This window comes from Fusarium musae, chromosome 10, assembly GCF_019915245.1.
Source record: "Fusarium musae strain F31 chromosome 10, whole genome shotgun sequence".
Taxonomy (NCBI): domain Eukaryota; kingdom Fungi; phylum Ascomycota; class Sordariomycetes; order Hypocreales; family Nectriaceae; genus Fusarium; species Fusarium musae.
This window is the reverse complement of record NC_058396.1, coordinates 1735476-1756210: the sequence shown is the minus strand read 5'-3', so window position 1 is coordinate 1756210 and position 20735 is coordinate 1735476. Positions and strand designations below refer to the sequence as shown.

General features: G+C 28.7%; 3 protein-coding genes across 3 annotated transcripts; all 3 read right to left on the bottom strand.

Moving 5' to 3' along the window:
• Positions 1–969: 969 nt before the first annotated feature.
• On the bottom strand, positions 970–1341 carry J7337_012766 (uncharacterized protein; the record flags this gene model as incomplete). The annotated part of the gene is made up of 2 exons (XM_044830269.1): positions 970–1270; positions 1319–1341. The coding sequence occupies 2 exons, from the start codon at positions 1339–1341 to the stop codon at positions 970–972; spliced, it is 324 nt and encodes a 107-aa protein (XP_044675185.1).
• A 4128-nt stretch (positions 1342–5469) lies between these two features.
• On the bottom strand, positions 5470–6717 carry J7337_012765 (uncharacterized protein; the record flags this gene model as incomplete). Its single annotated transcript, XM_044830268.1, has 6 exons — positions 5470–5538; positions 5578–5597; positions 5635–5870; positions 5922–6295; positions 6343–6410; positions 6570–6717. 6 exons carry the CDS (start codon positions 6715–6717, stop codon positions 5470–5472), a joined length of 915 nt encoding a protein of 304 aa, XP_044675184.1.
• A 953-nt stretch (positions 6718–7670) lies between these two features.
• On the bottom strand, positions 7671–8749 carry J7337_012764 (uncharacterized protein; the record flags this gene model as incomplete). The annotated part of the gene is made up of 4 exons (XM_044830267.1): positions 7671–7900; positions 7962–8287; positions 8361–8587; positions 8645–8749. 4 exons carry the CDS (start codon positions 8747–8749, stop codon positions 7671–7673), a joined length of 888 nt encoding a protein of 295 aa, XP_044675183.1.
• Positions 8750–20735: the final 11986 nt, after the last annotated feature.

Here is a 20735-nt window from a genome sequence, read left to right as displayed (position 1 = left end):
AATTTTCACGCGTCACGTCTTTGCCAATAGGAAGTACTGACAGGTTGATAGCGCTACGCTACTCAACAATCACATAAAACCGAAGTTGAACGATCTTGTCTCTTCGGCGCAGGCAGTGGCTATCCTTGACTCGGTATCTGCGATAAATGACCTAGACCGGTCCCAGCAGCTGGCTGTGAGAAAAGCATTTTCTGAGGGCTATAATCTGCAGAATATCTTCATGGCGGCCATGTCTGCTGCTGGTTTGATCGCTTCTTTATTCTTGTTGGAGAGACATCCCCGTGTAGCAAAGTAGACTGCCAGAAGCCTCCATACTCCGCAGCGCGATCTGTTCATGGGCACGTAATCTAGATTTTGGCTTGTAGTTATAGACCACGTATCTTGTATGGAGGATACAGCAATGTTTAGTTAATCTGAAGAAGTTCAAAAACAAAGATATTATCACTAGTCTAAAGCTCGGCCCGTAACATTTTATGAACATCCGCTAGATACAGGTCAGAATATTTCCGGCGCTGGGGCAGAGACTTTAAGTAGGAAACAACAAAAGCCAGACATAGGATCTAGACCGGTAGTCCCTCGTGGCACTGAGATGGCGACTTCGCCGTTATATGTCCCACCAGCCGTACTACCATCAAGACTGCCTTAGAACACCTTTGGCCGAGGACGCCTGCTAAGAACCATGTCAAACCCGACGCTTGGAAAACGAGAAAAGTTTGATACATCACTCGATCTATCGACTGCCACAGAGGAAGTGAAAATGGTCTGGCGGGAAGTTCCAACTTGTGAGTTTTGAAAGCCATATAACGCAACATCATTCCCAAGTATTGTCATGCAGGTTGTCTTCACCCGTATTCAATAACATTCTTTTCCTTTCCCTATCGCCCTGATTCTCCTGTTTTCGCATTTCTGGTAATCCATCAACCCATTTCACCCAAGATTTCCACCAACGCATACGAAACGCATGCCTCTTCACTTAATGCTTTCAACCTTCTGCCTCACTTCCTTCTGCCACTTCGCATACCATTCCTCCCTTTCAGAGTCAGATTTGGGCTTGGGGTGCCTTTTTTTATCAAGTCCGTACATCTTCTCGAGGACAATAATGCCTGTTGACCACACATCAGACCTGTCATCAACCACATCCGCCGTTTCGTCGAATATCTCGGGTGCTTTATAGTATGCTGTTCCATAGAAGTACTCAGACTGTTCTGTGTATTTACCCGCGATACCAAAGTCCGCAAGAACAATTTGGAAGGTTTCCTGAGTCCGCTTCCTGACTAGAATGTTACCTGGTTTTATATCCCGATGTAATATGTCGAACCTGTTGAGCTGGATGAGTCCCATTAGGATTTGTTTGAAGGCAGAAACGGACTCCTTCTCAGTGAGAGTGCAGCCCTCTAGACTCCCAAGAGGATATATCGGCATAAGTATTACTGGAGAGTTAAACCCATCACGTACTATGCCAAGTACTTCGACAATGAAGCGCTATGTAGATCGTTAGAAGGGGCCTTTGAATAAGATAAAAAAGTATACTGAGTCTCTTGACATATAAGCAAATTCCCTCCTCACTCTTTCCATGGTGTTCTGACCGTTGGGATCACTTTTCGATGGCATGATCGCCTTTCCGGCGAAGGTTCGCCCGCTGGCGTATTAGATGTATTTGTAGACTTTCCCATACACGCCTGCACCAAGAATTTCACATTGATGATAACGTTGTGGCTCGAGCAATGGGTACCTACTCCCCACATCAGATCCCAACGGAGGGAACCAGGACGCACTTTGGAATAGATTGCGGAGGTAAAGAGGACTAGGGGGGCTCTGATGATGGTTCGGAAAGATAGTTCGAAAAGAAAGTGGCCCTATACTTATCGTCACATTCTTCCATGGCGCAATGGAACCTGGCCGGAATGCAAGAATAGAGCTACTACAGAAGGCTTCTGATTTGTTTTGATCATCGAAGCTAACAGAGATCATAGGCTGATCATAGCTTTCGATGCTACTCGAACAGCGGGATAAAATAATGTAGGGCGTATGCTCGCGATAAACGGTTAGTTCTAGGGCTTCAGCTTCACCTAGAAGGTTTTTCCCCAAGTATACAATAGATGTTGGATCACTCCCAATCGTCTAGTGAGGTCTCTTGTATTCAGGCTGCCTAACTTTGTCAGGAAGTCCTGACTTACATCGAGGATGCTGAAAATGGATCCTGAGATGTTCATAGTCGTCCCAATTCATCCCAATGTCCCAGGTTTGGCAGCCACTGAGCGGAGTACTTGGTTCGTAATGAAATGACGCATTTTCGCGGAGTCGAAAGGCTCTTGCTGCGTTTGTTTCTAGTGGGAAGAGAAGTGCAAGAATATCCGGGTCCATTGTTATCTGAAAAAATTGCCGGATGCGTCTCAAATGCCCGGGGTAAGAAGACTCATGTGTAGGTATGATGAAAATTCAAGGAATTCACCAGAGAACCGGTATAAGGAATTCATGTGATGGGAGCTGAAACGGGAGAAGAAATAAGACCTGTTGCGATTGGCCTGGAGAGGGACTACAACGCATGAAATTACAAACATTATTGTACCACCTTACGGATATCATCAGGGGCGTCTATTGGTTGCAAATGGTGGGATGAAACAAAGTAGTAGTGCATGATCCAATGGTTTAAGCCACATGAGCTGAGACGCTTGAAAGGGGTTTTCAGCCGCACAGAATACGTAACAAGCTAGAAGGAAAATGCCTCTACTGCTGTCTGCTGATGGATCACGTTGGTAACAAATATCTTGTAGGTCTGTTCTCCATAACCAGTGTTGAATTCTCAGAATAGCTATTTTGTGCATACATGACTAACGACTCAAAGGACGTCACTGGTTTTTAGGCTTCCTTGGTCGTCTCTCCGAAGTATCCAATTCTTCCTGGGTAGTTGTTTCTTTCTTAGGTTGTCCATATTCATCATGAACTATGGCTGTTAGTGCATCATGATGAACTTGACAGTATTACTAACCAACGAGAGGCAGAAAGATTTAATGTTGCAAGGGAGGGCGGCTGCTAAGCTGGTTCTTGAGTTGATGTGTGAAAGCTTTGATCAAGGACATGATTGACATAAGGAATGCATCTTTATATAGGCTCTGAGCTGAAGGAAAGCCTGGACGAGTTGGAATTTCTGAGCCTCAAACAGCCCCTCTCTCATGCAGGACAATCCAAATCCAGTCATCAGAGAATCAACATATGCAGCACAAACCACCACGTGTTGCGAGCCCACTGGCCGCAGGATCAGTGGCGCGCCACATCCCTCAAGGAGGCATACAAGGTCAGATTCTTGGACTGCTTTGGCCTCGCGTATTCCGATCTCGAAGCTGAGCTGCCTCTTGCCCAAGGAGGTTGGCTTGACCACGAATATTGAACGGTTCACTAATGCTGATGCCATAGTTCTATATCTGTAGCCGAATCTCTTGATAGGGCTCTCAACAGTTGAACTTCGGGCTGGTTCATTGTCCGACGATTCTAGTGGCAGTTCATCGAGAAGCTCTCGGAATGAGTCATCAACATTGTGACCAAGAAGGCCAAGAGAGCACGTCCGGCGAAAATAATCACCCGATAGCCTATTCGACAGTGCTAAAGCTGATAGTTCCTTGAAAACTGGCGGAAGTTGGTGGTATGAGCTTAGGTATTCGAGGTTCGCAATTCGGGATTCGTCTGCCATCCGCTCGGCGTCGGCATTCATTCACGGGCTTTTCAACCCTACTACTTTACCAAAACAAATCCCTGAAGCGTGTAGTGTTTCTTTTCCACAACGTTGTTGAAAACGCACTTTAGCTACTGTGGTACCCATGGCTCGTTGTTGGTCATAAGAGACTGGTCGATCCGCTACGGCGGGTGTTTTGTACAACCCCCCCCCCCCCCCCCAATTCGGAACCCATGAAGGTAGATCCCACGCACCGGTTCTGTCCGTCGAACACATATAAAAGGACATCGAGAGAAGAGCCTGTCTCAATAATGGCTTTGACCGAGTCTGTGTCGACTCTAGAGATCGATCTTGTATGATCGATTTTGAGTCGTTCGGAACGGCTATCTTTCATGTCGGAGGGTGCCAAGATAGAAAACACCCTGTCCCTTTGATCTGTGCATAGCTTCAACTAGCTATGTCTCAAGAGGCTAAGCAAAGGCCAAGAGCCTTGAGTCCTGGGGGTTCGTAAAGCTGACGTTTCCCAATTCGGGAAACTTATGGCCAACTCTTAAAGTGACGTTTCGGAGGTAGAGAGAATGCCGCGACAGACCGATACAGATAGGAAAGAATTAAGACTTATCAATGCTCGAAATGTTCGTGCTTGATACTTCTTCTTCATGCCAGTTTTCATCCTGAGGTCCTGAAGTATTTCCGTCACTGCTTCAATGTCCCCATCCGAAATGCAAAGATCACCCGACTGCAATTTCCAAACTCGGGCCAAGCTGACCTCCTGGATTATACAAGCTCTTTGCCAATATAATGGACGGTACTTTCGTTCACCGATGACAAGTTGAGGAGAATAGAACCCATTTTCAAATACTTCTTCAAGGTCCTCTTTGCTTGGGCTGTCCAACAAGAGTGCGAACAACTCGTCTGTCGAGCATGACTTGACCAATTCGATCAATGACCTGGCCTTCTTCAATAGTTCAACGTAGTCGATGGGATCCTCCTCTAGCCCAAGCCATGAAATGACACACGAGGCAGAGGAATAGATCCGTCCCATCAAACGAACCTGCGAACTGCGCTCATCGACATCAGATTGATTGATGCAGATTGCGTCGATCCAGAGGGAACGTGGCTTTGAGTCATGTCTCAGATACGACAGGGCGTCTTTCAGATTTTGTGTGATTTGCAGCGTGGCTTCATTGACTATTATCGTAGCCTTATCTTCAGAGCTACCCCAAGCGTAGGAAAGGGCTTCGTAGTCAACATTATCTTCCAGAAAGTTGAGAGTCTCCAGCTTGCAGCTAATCATAGTGCCATGGCTTTTTGGTAGCAGTATGCAAATTCTGGTGTCAGAATGCTTCTCATTAGTAGTAAGAGGATGGTAAAGACTCATTATTCCGATAATGAAAGCTGGGTCTTAAGGACGGGAGATGTGATGCAATCTTTGAGTTCTAAAAACCCGGGTGAGATTTATATTTCAGAATCCTGGGGTAAGGCGGTTGCACTATGGACGTGTTGGGCTGTGAGATAGCCTAAGACACTGTTTTGTGTAGGCTGGGTATGGTAGGTAGTTCATGCCCAAGGCAGACTAACTGGCTTGACCTTGTGCAACCACTGAGTGACCGGGATGGAAAGTCAGGAAGAATATAGAGGGTTCATAAGGAAGAAGACTTTATCTCTTTTGCAGGAATATTAGTATATTGAATTGTTGTATTGTTTTCGTATACTATCTTAAACTACCTGATGCATGGAAAAGGGATCCTCAGACTCGCTGGACAAACTATGTCTTTGTTCGTCCTTTCCTTGTATTATCACGCGGTGCGTTTCTGAACCATGTCCTGGATGCGGTCGGCTTCTCTTTTGGTCGATATCGGTACGTACTACGATGGTTGACTCTAAGGGACGCAACTGATCCTTACTCTCGGACGAATGAAGCGTCCTGGGCAGATCATGCATTTCGTGGCTCCGAGAAGTACCTGTTTGGCGAGCCGCGGCATTGGTCCTCGAGTTTTCATGTCGTGCATACGAAGACTGGTTATGGCTAGAACCGCGGTCATGGCCTGACAGCAGAGGTTGGAGAGTTGGAACGCAAGCGCAGATGATGCCACAGCACAACTCGCTGACTGACCAAGATGCTGATTCGACATTATGCCATGTGATATCCGTGCCAATGTTGAGGAACTTGATACGAACGAGCGAGATAAGACACGTACTATTCCGTGTTAGTTGTGCAAGACGAGATCGGACTTTTGAAGCAACTCACAATATACCGAGGCAAAAGACGGACATAAGAATCCACTTTTGACGCCGACCGAGCTTCAGACTACGAAGAACAGGAATCGGGAGGACCATGATGAGGATGTCCGTCAAGATATTACCCGCCGCGCTGACATAAAAAGAAGATTTGTTTAGAATACACGTGCCCTTGATCGTGACATCCCAAAAGGATGCGATAGGCCAGCACATAAAAGTGTTGAGAAAGATCTGGGAGAGACTCCAGCAAGTGACGAGGACGACGGACGCGATGTACGTCTTCTTATACTGGCGTACAGGTATCGCTCGGTAGTACTGGAGGAGAAAGACTGTCTTAATGACTGCCAGGGTGACGTTGTAAACGACGCTTGAGAAGTAGAACATCTGGTTTGTTTTAGCTAAATTGTCAATTGAGTTTCTGCAGAGCCTACCCTTAAGAAATTGCTGATCTGTTCGCCAGAAAGTGTAGATATATGAGAGCCAAGGCCATTTCTAACGTCTATAGTATGTTAGTTAACTGTAGACGAAAAAGTTACTTTGACAGGGCTTCATTACTTGTTGCAATAATACAAGCGTCAGCGATCGTCAACAACTGTTTAACGTTAGCAAGGAGATATCCCAGTATGGAATGAATAACCCACGCAAGCAAGGATCGCACATGCGTCATCGACACCAAAGTTTCTCAGCATGATGGCCCGGGCATAAACTCGCAGGGATACCACGATAAGAGAGATCGACGACAGGGTCGCCATAACTGCAATGGCGACCGCACCCCTGGACTCGGACGCAGAATCTGAAGCAGCCATGGCCATAGATGTCTCGTATGAAGAAGTGACCACAAGCACAAAATGGAACACTCACCAACCTGCAGAGTAGCGGCTTGGCAGACATTTAAGTCAGTAGAAGACACAACCGGTGCGAAAATGTGGCTAAGGACTAAAAAGTCGAGAAGCAAGCCCAGATCAGAGCATCGAATTGTGGGCTGCTTACTTGGCGCCATTTCGTCCCCCAAGTTATGAACGATCGGAACATGCTACGGTCAACAAGAGCGATCGGTTAGCCGGAAACAGCCATGTGGCTTCGGGTGAAGAGTGATAGAGTTCGTTAGCCAGGAAGCAAGTGGCTGTTGGGCTTACAAGCGGCGAATCAAGCTGGAGAGCGGATTCGTCTCACAATTTCAATTCTGGGCCGGTTCCGAGTTACTGGATTCCGAGTCACCGAGTCAGTTATGAACGATGGAGCGCACAGACGCTAGCACGGGGAAGAAATCCGCGGGTTCGAGGCCTGCAGAATTGGTGTGAAACGCCAGATGGCTGTTTCTTACCCCAAAAGGGCTGTTATAAGCTACTGCTAGCAATTGGGCGCTGTGAATTAAAGAACGGGGAGGGAGACAAGGTTCAATAGTTCAGGAGAATGGCCGTGTACTGAGCGACTTATAATGCAAGGAACATCCACGACTTCGCCATTGCTGGTTGTCTCAATGGCTCCAGGGACCAGTTGCATTAGCTTTGGGCAGTATGCCTTGAGGGGAGTTCGCTTGAATGTGGCCCCGGAACCCTTCTTGGCGTGATGAAACAACCTGAGAACAGTTTAAAGTGACTGAGACTAGCCTTGAAAGCCGGTGGCATCATTGCACCCTGCACTGTAAGATCACGGTTTAATACAATATTAATGTTCAATGTCAATTGAGTCCAGAGCCTTTGCAGAATCTTGAGTAAGCTCTAAAACTCACAACTGATAGGCCAATAAATGAACAACATCATTTCCCCTTCCAGGCACTTTCCATGACCTCCAAAGGTGTTGTGACGTTTAAGTCCGGAAACTTGTCGTCCAGCGGTGGAAGATCTCGAGGCACAAGATACCGACCAATGCCTGCTTGATAATGGATCATAGCGAAGAATGCCTCATCACCTTTACCGTGACCAATCGAAGGATAATCAGGAAAGAACGAAATCTTACGAGACTCCAACTTCTCCAGGCTATCGACAGCTATATCAAATTTAGTACCTAGTCGTAATTAGTGGCCAGTTGCCAGTAATAGTGGACATACTCTTACCTCTGGCCTTTTCCGCAGCCGACACCAATTCGTTGAATGACAGGGTGTTGGCCCGAATGGCACTGATGGTATCCCACTTTTCAAGATCCATCAGGCGCGCAACAAATCGGGACATATCCTGAGACGTGAGGAAGCTGGCTTGAATACTTCCATCGGCTGGAATGACTGCCCATTTGCTTTTCATGTTAAGGATATTGATCCATGGCTCGAGATTACACTTCCAGTGCGGCATGCCGTAGTAGTCGAGAAACCAGCCGTTGGCAATGCGAGTGTACGTCAGGTTAGTCTTTTCAAGCTCATCGATAGCTTCAAAGGTGTATCTGGTCAGTGGTGAGAGTTCGATATCCCTATACCGATGGTCAGTCACGCTCGACGAGTGCCAGGGTCACTTACTCTTTAACATGCAGCATATCAAAACTACTAATGACGAAGCGGTCAGTAGTTGAAGACCGTTCAGCGGCTCGGATCAGATTCTTCTGTGCCTGGTTTGCCTCTGGTGATACGACGCTGATAGCGCAAATGAGAATGTTGACTCCTGCGGCCTCTAGGGCTTTCGTGATAGCATCGGGGTCATTATAATCCACTTTGAAGTAGTTCACAGCGCCTTGCGGCGGTCGTTCCTATTAATGGACAAGATCAATGACCCATAAAGGATTGAACGCAGAAGATTGGCTTACCTTTCTGGACAGAGCATACACTTTGTGTTTCCCATACTCTACGAGACCATCGACGATGGTGCTACCCACGCTTCCAGTTCCGCCTGCGACTGCAACAACTTTCATGATAATCTGTCAATCGATTCAGTAGAGGCCTGGGCAAGTTTGTAATCCAAAGTGATGAGTTTGTAGGCAAGAAGGAGACTCAAGTGAAATTTCTCTTGCTCTCGGAAACCAGCTGACCTCTACCATAAGAAGCCAGTTCTTATAAAGAGGTAAGTAAAAGTAAGCTATAATAACTAGCTAATTTATACTAAAGTAAGTAAATAAATAAGGTTTAAAAGACCTTAAAAAAGTTAAGTTAAATTAATTAAGTTAAAGCTAATTTATATTAGCTTTATATTAAATAAAAAAAACTAAACTAAAATATATATAATTAAGTAAATTTAATTTAAGGTTTTTTTAATATATTCTTTAAATAATTTTTAATTAATTATAATTAAGTATTATATAAATAAATACTTAAAAATTAATAACTTTATCTTTTTAGCTTAAAACTTAATTTTACTTAAATAATAAATAAAAAGTTATAGTTAATATATTATAACCTAACATGTTCTAATACATATACATATATACCCCACCTTTTTCTCCTAATCAAAACTCACTTACCCTATATAAGACAAACGCATACTATTTAACTTACAGGACTAAATAAAATAAACCAAGTTAAACTAACTATACTTAACTTATATAATAAGATAAACTAAGTTAAACTAACCTTATTTAACTTATATATTACTTAAGTATATATATATATTTACTTAATAATAAATAAAACCTAGCTTACTAGCTATTAATAATACTTCTTTACCTTAATAAGCCTTACTTATACTATTAACTATTAAGAGATATAACTTTAACTAATATACTTAATATAACGCTTTATATAATCTATAAATATAAACTTAATATAGACTAGTTTCCCTATTTAAAACCTTAATTATTATATATTAATAGCTCTTATTTAGACTATATTATATTTATATTAAGTAATATTATACTATTAAGATATTTAGTAATACTAGCCTAGCACTCCCTTATATTAAAACTCTACCTAGTAATACTAAAATAGTAATAGAAGTTTAATAGCTTTATAATATAATTTAAACTTTATAAGTATAAATAAATAATTAATAAAACTTTACAGTAACTAATAATAGCAGTAATAAATAATAAAAAAGAGACTTTAGTAAAGTAATAAAATTACCTAAGCTAGAACCTTTTAAAGGATAAGTATTAAATATAAATATATTCCTTACCTAAATAAAAGGATATTTCTATATATTCCTAAATAAATTAAATACTACTACTAAAAAAGTCTTATTTATAGTACCTTTAATTTAAAGAAGTATTAAAAAATAATTTAAACCTATCTTAAGGGATTATCTTAATAATAATAAGTATCTTTAAAATTAAAAAACCTAAAATATCTTTATAAACTAAAAAAACTTTAAATAAGTACTTAAAGATAATTTTAAAGTAATTAATAAGAAGTAATAAGCTATAGCTAAACTACTTATACTTAAATAATAGAAGTTATATACTATATACTTAGCCAAGTTCTAACAATTAGTAACTAAAACTTAATAAGATAATAATATACTTATAGAAATCTACTACTAAAGTATTAAAGAAAAAGTTAAAAATAAACTATATCTTATAAATAGACTTAATAACCTAATAACTTATATTACTATAGTAATTAAAATTAATAAAAAATAATATAAATATAAATAAAAAAAAGCAAACTATAAGTATAAAAATAACTTTAACTTATATTACTTTAATTAATAATATAATAATAATAATTAAAATAACTCTTATAACTAAAAATAATAATAAAGTAATTACTATAATAACACCTTATATAAAATATACTTAAAACTAATATTACTTAAAGTAATATAGCCTACTAATAACTAATAATAATAAAATATATCTAAATATAAATACTATAACTATAACTAATTCAAGTATATAGTATAATAATATCCAGAACTACAAAAACTACAGGATCTTAACTAAAGTAAGCAGACTTTAAAACTAACCTAATAATATAAGCCTTAAATAATATAATAAATCTAAATACTAAAAATAATATAAAGTATATATAATATAGCAATAATAACCACTTTATATAAAAATAATATACTAAAGGAAGGATAGAACCTAAATAAAAGAAGCTTTATTAAAAAACTAAAAGATAAATTCCCTATAAAAAAAGATATAAAAAAAGAAAATACTCTATAAATCCTAATACTATATAAGATTAAATCAAATACTTATTAAAAGGAAGTATATAAAGACCTAGTATATAAAAATAAAGAAAAAAAAAATAGCAAGAATTAGCCTAATAAAAATAAGAAAAGAAACTTAAAGAAATATAAACCCTAAAAATAATAAAATAAGGAAATTTAACTACCCCTAGTATAAATAAGTAAAAATAAGCTTTATAAATTATTAATAATATCCTAGTTAGAACCACACTTTAAGATATAAAGAAAGCCTAAAAAATAGAATATAAAGCTAAAGACTAACTCTATATATAATATTATAAGAATAATAAAAGTATAAGATATAAAGAAGGTATAGCTAAATAGGTAGTATAATACCTCTATTATTATAATAAAAAAATTAAATAAAAATAGACTTAAAAGTATAAACTACTTTATAAAGTAAATAGGATAAGAAGAATATACTTAAGCTATAAGGATTTCTATATATAAGGAGCTAGAAAATATAAAAATACTAATATAATTAATATAGTACTAATTAAAGCTTACTATACTAATAACACTATAAATCTATAATATAAAAAAGAAGAATTTAACTCTTAAAATAATATATAAATACTTTTAATATATAAATAATACTAGGATATTTTATAAATCTTTTATAAGAATTACTAATATAATATATATAAATAAAAAAAGCTTAATAATAATTATTTTCTAGTAATAATACCTAGAACCTTTAATAATAAGCTATACCTTAAAGAAGAAATAGAAAGATATCTACCTTTTATATAATATAATAATCTTAAAATACTAGAACTATAATTTAATATAGCTTATTATTAAGAAATCTAAAAAAATAAAGATCTACTTTATAAAATTAAATAGTTATAATAACTAATTAATAAAGTAAATAAAGAATTTAAAAAGTTAATTTAAAGAAAGTATATATACCTTAAGAAAGAGCTATTAATTAATAATACTAGCTTTAAAAATATAAAAAAGCTATAAGGATAATAAAAAGCAGATAGATTCTACCTATAAAATAATAAACTCTAGAAAGAACTAAAAGAATATAAATAATAGGTATAAGGCACTTATAAATAGGCCTATTATTACCTTAAAAATAAAAAAAAGAAAGCAGTAATAAGTAAGTTAAGTAATAATAATAAATACTATAAAGGACTTAACTATAATAAAAAAGACTATAAACTATAATACCTAACTATAATAAGAAAGAAGGTATAATTTATAGATATATTAAATAAATAATAAAAAATAGATATAAAATAGTTTAAAGAGCTAAAAAAGCACTTTTAAAAGAAACTATTTAATAATAAATTTATTAATAACTATACTAATAGTAAAAAATACTATAATAGTAATTATAAAAAGACTTATTATAATACTTTAGGAAAAGTTAGATACTATTTATAATAAAGCTACAGATATATAAAAAGTATTATCTATAATAAAACGCAAGTGCTTTAAGAGTAATATAAATAATAAGTATATTAACTTACTTAATATTACCTATTTAAATTAAAAGGAGATAGCTAAATACTTAAATTAATAATAAAGTATAATAAAACTTTATTAACCTAAGAATAGTTATAGAGCTTAAATTACTATAGAAAAAGAAATTATTATCTTACTTACTAGTAAATATAAAAGGATAGCTCTTTAACTATAATAATAGTATTATAAATTAAGAGATTAATTACCTTAAAGTCTATACTAAAGAAAGAAAATAAAAAGTAGATTTTAATATAATACCTCTAGGATAGGATATAAATATCCTCCTAGGTATAATATAACTTAAATAAGAAAACCTAATTATTAATTAAAAAAAAGGCCAGGTTACTTTTCCTAGTAACCCTAATAGTAATAATAAAATAATTATAAAAAATAATAAGAGATCTTAAACCTTAACTACTAGAAAAAGTATAAGTAAGTATAGAATAAAAAAGCTACTACCTTTAAAAAAAATATAATATAAGTATAAAAAAGATATATAAAGTAAGAAATAGATCCTAGGTATTCTTTAATAATAAAATCTAAGAAAGGAATAAATAATAATAATAAGCTAGGATAGACTAGTAAATATACTAATAGAATACTAGGTATATAATAAATTATTTATAGAAAAATTAAAAATAGAAGTCCCTAAATATAGCTAATAGGACTATAAAATTAACTTTAAGGATAATAACTTACTATTTTAGAAACTTTACTTACTTAACTTAAAAGAGTTATAAGTTTAAAAAGAATATATTAATAAAATACTTAAGAAAGGCTATATTAAGGAATCTAGCTTATTATTAGTATTATTAATATTCTTTATATTAAAAAAAAATAAAAAAGATAAACTAGTTATTAACTACTAACTAATTAATATAAAAACTATTAAAAATTAAACCTTACTTCTATTTATTATAGAACTTAAAAACTAATTATAAAGTAAAAAGATCTTTATTACTCTAGACCTTAAAGGTATATATAACCTTATTTATATTAAAAAAGGAGATAAATAAAAAATAGTATTTAAGACCTAATTTAAACTATTTAAATATATAGTAATACCTTTTAGTTTTACTAATATACCTATAATATTTTAGTAAATAATTAATAGTATACTTTAATAATACCTTAATATTTTTATAGTCTATTACCTAGATAATATCTTAATTTTCTTAAATAATAAAGAAGAATATAAAGAATATATTTATAAGGTTTTAAAAATACTATAAAATGCCAAGCTATTAGTTAAACTAGAAAAGAGTTACTTTTATATTATAAAAGTAGACTTCTTAAGATATATTATTTTACTTAATAAAATTAAGATAGAACTAGAAAAGATTTTAGCTATAATAAATTAAAAAGAACCTAGGAATATTAAAGAAATATAAGCCTTTCTAGGTATAGCTAACTATTACTAATAATTTATTAAGGAATTTAGTAAGATAGTAAATCTACTAATAGAACTTATAAAAAAGGATAAGCCTTTTAAATAAAATAATAAAGTATAAAAAGCCTTTAAATAAATTAAAATAGTAATTACTAGTAAACTAGTCCTAACTATATTTAACTTAAAAAGAGAAATTAAATTAAAAATAGATATATTAGACTTTATATTAAAAGGATAGATTAGTTAATAAAATAATATAAAAAAACTATATTTAATTACCTTTTACTTATATAAGTTATATAAAGTAGAACTTAACTATCTAGTATATAATAAAGAGTTTTTAGTAATTATTAACTATTTTAAGGAATTTAGGTATTACCTTATAGGAAGTAAGTATTAAGTTAAAGTCTATACTAACTACTAAAATATCTTTTACTTTACTATAACTTATAAACTTAACTAATAATAATTATACTATATAAAATATTTATATAAATTTAACTTTATAATTATTTACTATAAAAAATTAGAAAATAGAAAAGCAGATATAATTAGTTATAAACTAGATTATAATATAAATACTATAAAAGTAAAGGAATAAGTACTAAAGAAAAATAAAAAAGGAGAATTTAAATTTACCTAATAGATTTAAATACTAGGATAGATATAAATAATAACTATTAAAGAAATCCTAGGCAAACTTAAGGAATTTATATATAAATTCTATAGATACCTAGTATATAAATACTAAGGAGTTACTAAGACCTTAAAGCAATTCCTATAATAAGAATACTAAGTTAAATAACTAATAGTAAAAAAAGTTATTAAATAATATAATATTTATACTAAAATAAAAGTATAATTATATAAACCTTATAGAGAATTATAACTATTACCAGTTATAGAAGCACTATAAAGCTTAATTATAATAGACTTTATTATTAAATTACTATTATTAGAAAAACCCTTAACTAGAATCTTCTATAATAGTATTATAGTTATTATTAAAAGACTTATAAAGTTCTTAATCTATATACCCTATAAAGAAAATATAAATATTAAAAAAATAGCTTATATCTTTTATAATAAAATAGTATAAGAACAGGGATTACCTAAAGAGATCCTTACTAATAGAAATATAATATTTACTAGTAAGTTTTAGTAAGCATTAATAGCCTATATAGGAGTCAATTATAGACTTATAACTGTATTTAGACCTTAAATAGATAGATAAATAGAATAAATAAACTAGATAGTAGAATAATACTTATAGTATTATATTAATTATAAATAAGATAATTAAGTTAAGAAGTTACTATATATATAGCTAGCCTATAATACTATTTATAATAAAAATATAAAACTTATACTATTAGATACTAACTTTAGCTATATTTTAAAAGTATACTATAATATATAAAAAACTAAAATTATTAACCTAGCTATAATTATTAAAAGTAAGGACTTAAAGAATATATATAATAAACTTTAAATAGAACTTAAATTTATTAATAAATAGATATAATAGTACTATAATTCTAAAAGGTTAGAAAGACTAACCTTTAAAGAAGGAGATATAGTATATCTATTTATTAAAAATATTACTATAAAATAGCTAAGTTATAAGCTTAATTTTAAGTATATTAGACTTTATAAGATTACTAGAAAAATCTCTAAAAATAACTATAAACTAGACTTATTAATAAAAGTTAGATTTTATAAGATTTTTTATATTATATTACTTAAATTAGTAACTAATATAATATATATTAAAATTAGTAATAAACTAGAAAAAATTAATAAACTAGAACTCTATAAAGTAAAGGTAATTAAAGAAATATAAATAAAAAATAAAAAAAGAAAGTATTTAATAAAATAAAAAAACTACTTAGAAAATAAAAATATATAGGAACTACTAAAATACTTTACTAATACCTAGTAACTTCTAAAGAATTTCTATTAACCTTAAGGAAATAAGAATTAGGTATAAAACTCTAGTTAATAATATTATAATCTTCTAATAACTAAATATTATTAAGGGTAGAAGACTTAGTAGCTTAGTAATTAGAAGACTTTTAATTCTTTAATTTCTCTAGTTTATCTAGATCCTTATAACTATAATAGATTATCTTAGTAGCCTTCTTATAAAGATATTTCTTTTAGTAATATAAATGCTAAAGTTAAGCTAAAGCTTCTTATAAATCTGCCTTTACTTATTCCTTTTACTTATTAATATAATCCTTTTTATATAAAATATATATAATTATAGAATTAGTAAAGAAAAGAAAGGAAAAATAAAAAAGAACCTATAAGCTTAGGAAGTTATACTATTAAAGTTATAATTAATATACTTCTTAAAAATATAAAAATTATACTATTATTTACCTTTAAAAACTATATATTAAAGATAGTTAATATAAAAATAAGCTAAATATTAAGGTATCTTAAAGCTAAATTTATAGATTAAGTTAAAAATATCTTTATAATACTTAGAAGCTACTTTAGGATAATTAGTATATTTAAAAATATAGCTAAATATATTATTAATATAAAAATGTTTATAAGAGTAAGTTTAGTATATATTAATAAACTTTACGCTTAGTTACTTATAGGCTTTAAAGATAAGACCTTAGAGAGGGGAAAGATTATATTATAACTTAATATATTCTAATATATATATATATATACCCTACCTTTTTCTCTTAATTAAGACTTACTTACCCTATATAAAATAAATATATGCTATTTAACTTATAAGACTAAATAAGATAAACTAAATTAAACTGACTATACTTAACTTATATAATAAGATAAACTAAATCAAACTGACCCTATTTAACTTATATACTACTTAAGTATATATATATATTTACTTAGTAATAAATAGAACCTAGCTTACTAGCTATTAATAATACTTCTTTACCTTAATAAGCCTTACCTATACTATTAACTATTAAGAGATATAACTTTAACTAATATACTTAGTATAACGCCCTATATAATCTGTAAACATAAACTTAATACAGACTAGTTTCCCTATTTGAAACCCTAACCGTTATATAATATATAAAAAAAACTATAATATATATAAAAAATAAAAGAATTATTATAAATTATTATAAATTATATTATTAAGTAAATCTTAAATTTAAAGTATTTAAGTTATAATTATTATTTATTATATCTTTTTATAAAATATAAATCTTTTTTTTTTTCTTTTATATATTATAATATAATTATAATAGTTAATTTTACTTACTAGCTTTATACTTTACTTTTTTTTTTAATTAAAGCTATTATTAGCTTTAAACTTTTATTTTTATATATTAATATTTTAATTTAGCTTTTTTCTTTTATTAATTATATTACTAACTTTAATATTACTTTTAAGGATTATATTTTTTAAATACTTAGTACTTTTAAAGTATATAAAATAAGTTTTATTATTTTATATCTTTTTTTTTCTTTTTTATTTAATTAAATTTACTTTTAATATTTTACTTTTTACTTTAAAATACTTAAGTTATTTATTAAGTATATATTATTATAGCTTATATTATTAAAGTAACTTTAAAATATCCTTTTATTAAATATAATAATAATAATAATAATAATAATAATAATAAAAATAATTTTATTTTCTTTTTTTTTAAGAAAATTAAATCCTTTAATAATAATTTAATTACTTTTATTTTTATATTTTTTTATTAATAAATCCTTATATTTAAAGTATTTTTTACTTTAAATAATATCTTAAATACTTCTTATTATAGATTTAAGGTTATAATTCTTAAGCTATATAAAAGTAATAGTATTTATTATATTATAAAGAACCTTCCTTTTAATTAGAAATTTATTAAATATTTTCTTTTTTTTTATAAAAAATATATATTAAGTTTCTTTATAAAAAAAAGCTTTTTAAAGTAATATTTAATTTATTATAATTTTAATAAATATAAAAAATATTAGATTTTTAAGTACTTTTATAAGTAAGTATATATTTATTTTTTTATTACCTTTTTTACTTTAATTAGCTAATTAGCTTATAGTTATAATAAAGCCTTTTTAATAATTAATTATATAGTTAATTTTACTATTAAGGTTAAAATTAAAAAAAAAGATTTTAGTTATTAAAATTTTAAATATCTTATAGCTATATATATTTTAATTTAATTATACCTTTATAATTAATTTATTTTTATAATAAGAACTTTATTATATTAAATATATAATTAAAGAATTAATTAATACTTTTTATATTAAGTCTTAATATAATAAAAGTCCTTATTATTTTACTTTTTTAGCTTTTTTATATACTAAATATATTTTTAGCTTAATACTTTAGCTTCTTTACTTTATATTTTAAGAATTATATAAAAAGATAAACTTAGCTATTTTTTAGCTTAGCCTTTTTATAGTAACTTTTATATAAGTTAAGCTTAAGTATAATAAAGCTTATAAAGCTATAAAGAGATAGGCTTTTATTTTATAAGCTAATAATAAGATTATTATTTTAAATAGTAATAAAAAAAAATAATTAGTTACTTTAATTTATTAATTAAATATAATTTTTATATAATTACTTTATATTAAGCTAATTTAATAATTTACTTTAAAGATTTAAAATAAAATTAAATATCTAAGCTATTTATTATTAATAAGTAAATTTAATTAAATGAAATTAATTATAATTTTAATATAATTATATTTTTAAATTATCTTTTTTTTATTAGTATTTTATTATAATATATTTAGTAATAATTAAAAGTATTTAAATTACTATTTTATAAATACTTTAGTTAAATTATTAATAGGTATTTTACTAATTTTAAAGTATATTATAGAAAATAACTTTTTTTTAAACTTTTATTTAAGCTATATATTTTATATATTTATATATTATAATTAAATAGTAATTTTTATATTACTTATTATTAAATAAATTATTTATTAATTATTATAGTAAATATTTTATAAGGTTTTAAGATTAAATTAAAAATCCTTAAAAAGGTATTTTATTTTTATTATCTTTTTAATAGCTTATTTAAAGGTAAAGAGCTTAATTTCTATAATTAAAGTTATTATTATTACTTACCTTAAAGCTTTTTAAATAACTAGTTTTTTAAATAAGTTAATTAAATATCTTTATAATAACTTTTTTATTTTAAAGTTATTTATAAAAAATATATTTAATATAATTATTAATACTTAAGTTTTATTATACTTTTTATATATAATATAAAAAAAGTATATAAAGTATAAGTAATAAATAACTTAATTTACTATAAAATAGTATTATTTACTTAAGTTAATAAAGAATTTAAAAAAATAGCTTATAGTATATATTATATTAAACCTAATTATAATTATAATATATAGTATTAAATCTATCTTTTTTTAATAAAGCTTAATTTCTTTTTTTATTACTTAATTTTTATATTTTTTATATTTTAGTAATAAAATTAAAATTACTAAAAAGGTATTTTTTATAACTTAATTAAATTTTATTATAACCTTTTTAATATATAAGTTATAATATAGACTTATTATTTACTTAACTTAATTATAAATAATTTAAATATTAAAAAATTACTTTACTTTATTTTATTAAGTAAGTTTAAAGTAACTTTATAAGCTAGTAATTAAATACTATACTATAAGTAGGTTATTTTAGTAATAAAAAATAAAGATATTATTAATAAAAAAGATAAAGTATATATTTTTCTTTTTTAAATAAAAGAGATAAGGTTTTTCTATATTTAGCTTAAAACCTAGCTTTTTTAATTCTATTATAAAGGTCTTAAACTAAAGCTTAAGTAAGTTATAAAAGCTATATAAAGTATATTATAGTAAAAGTACTTTTCTTATAATATTAAACTTTAAGGGAAATTTATATATAATTAGTTTATTATTTTTACCTTTTAATATATTTATAAAAGTATTTTTAATATTAATTTATATAATTTTAAAGTTAAATTTAGCTATTAATATTATTATAATTTAAAAAGACTTTATAATAAAAGTTATTATATATATACTTTTTAAATTATTTTTTTAAAAGTTATTATATATTATAATATATATTTTATATTTAATTAAATAACTTTTTTTATTAAATTTATATATAAAGACCTATTTAACTAATAGTAGTTTTACTATTATTTTTAATTATAGTATTTCTTTTTATATATATATTATATATAGTAAGTTTATTTTAAAGTATATTACTTTAAAAAAGCCTACTTTATATAAGTATTTTAATATATAATTCTATAAAGTTAATAAAGCTTTAAAGTTATTTTTATAAATCTTCTTTTTTTAATTAAGGCTATTTTTAATTTTTAAGTTTAATAAATTTAAATTAGTAAATTTACTTTTTATATAAATTCCTTTTTTTATTACTTTTAATATTATAGAAAATACTATAATAAGTTTATTTAGTTTTTTATTATCTTTCTTATATTAATTAAGCTTTAATAAGAAGTTTAAAATATTATTTAACTTATTTTTAATTACTTTACTTAAATCCTGCTTTTTAAAATACTATATTTATATACTTAACTTTATTAATAATATAGCTCTATTTTAAGCTTATATAATAAGGTATTTTTATTAATTATTAAATATCTAATTACCTATCTTTTTTATTATTATATATAAAGAGTTTTTTTATTATTATATATATCTTATATATATTATATTATATATCTTATTTAATATTTAGTTATATTTTAAGTCTTATTTAAATAGAGTTAATAGTATTATTTTACTTAAAGTTATAATAATTTATAATTTTATAAAAAGGCTAGTAATAAAACTAAGGTTTTTTAAAGATTTAATATTTTTAAATTTACTTTTATTTTTAAAATCTAAATTATAAAATCTATTATTACTAATCTTTTTAAAA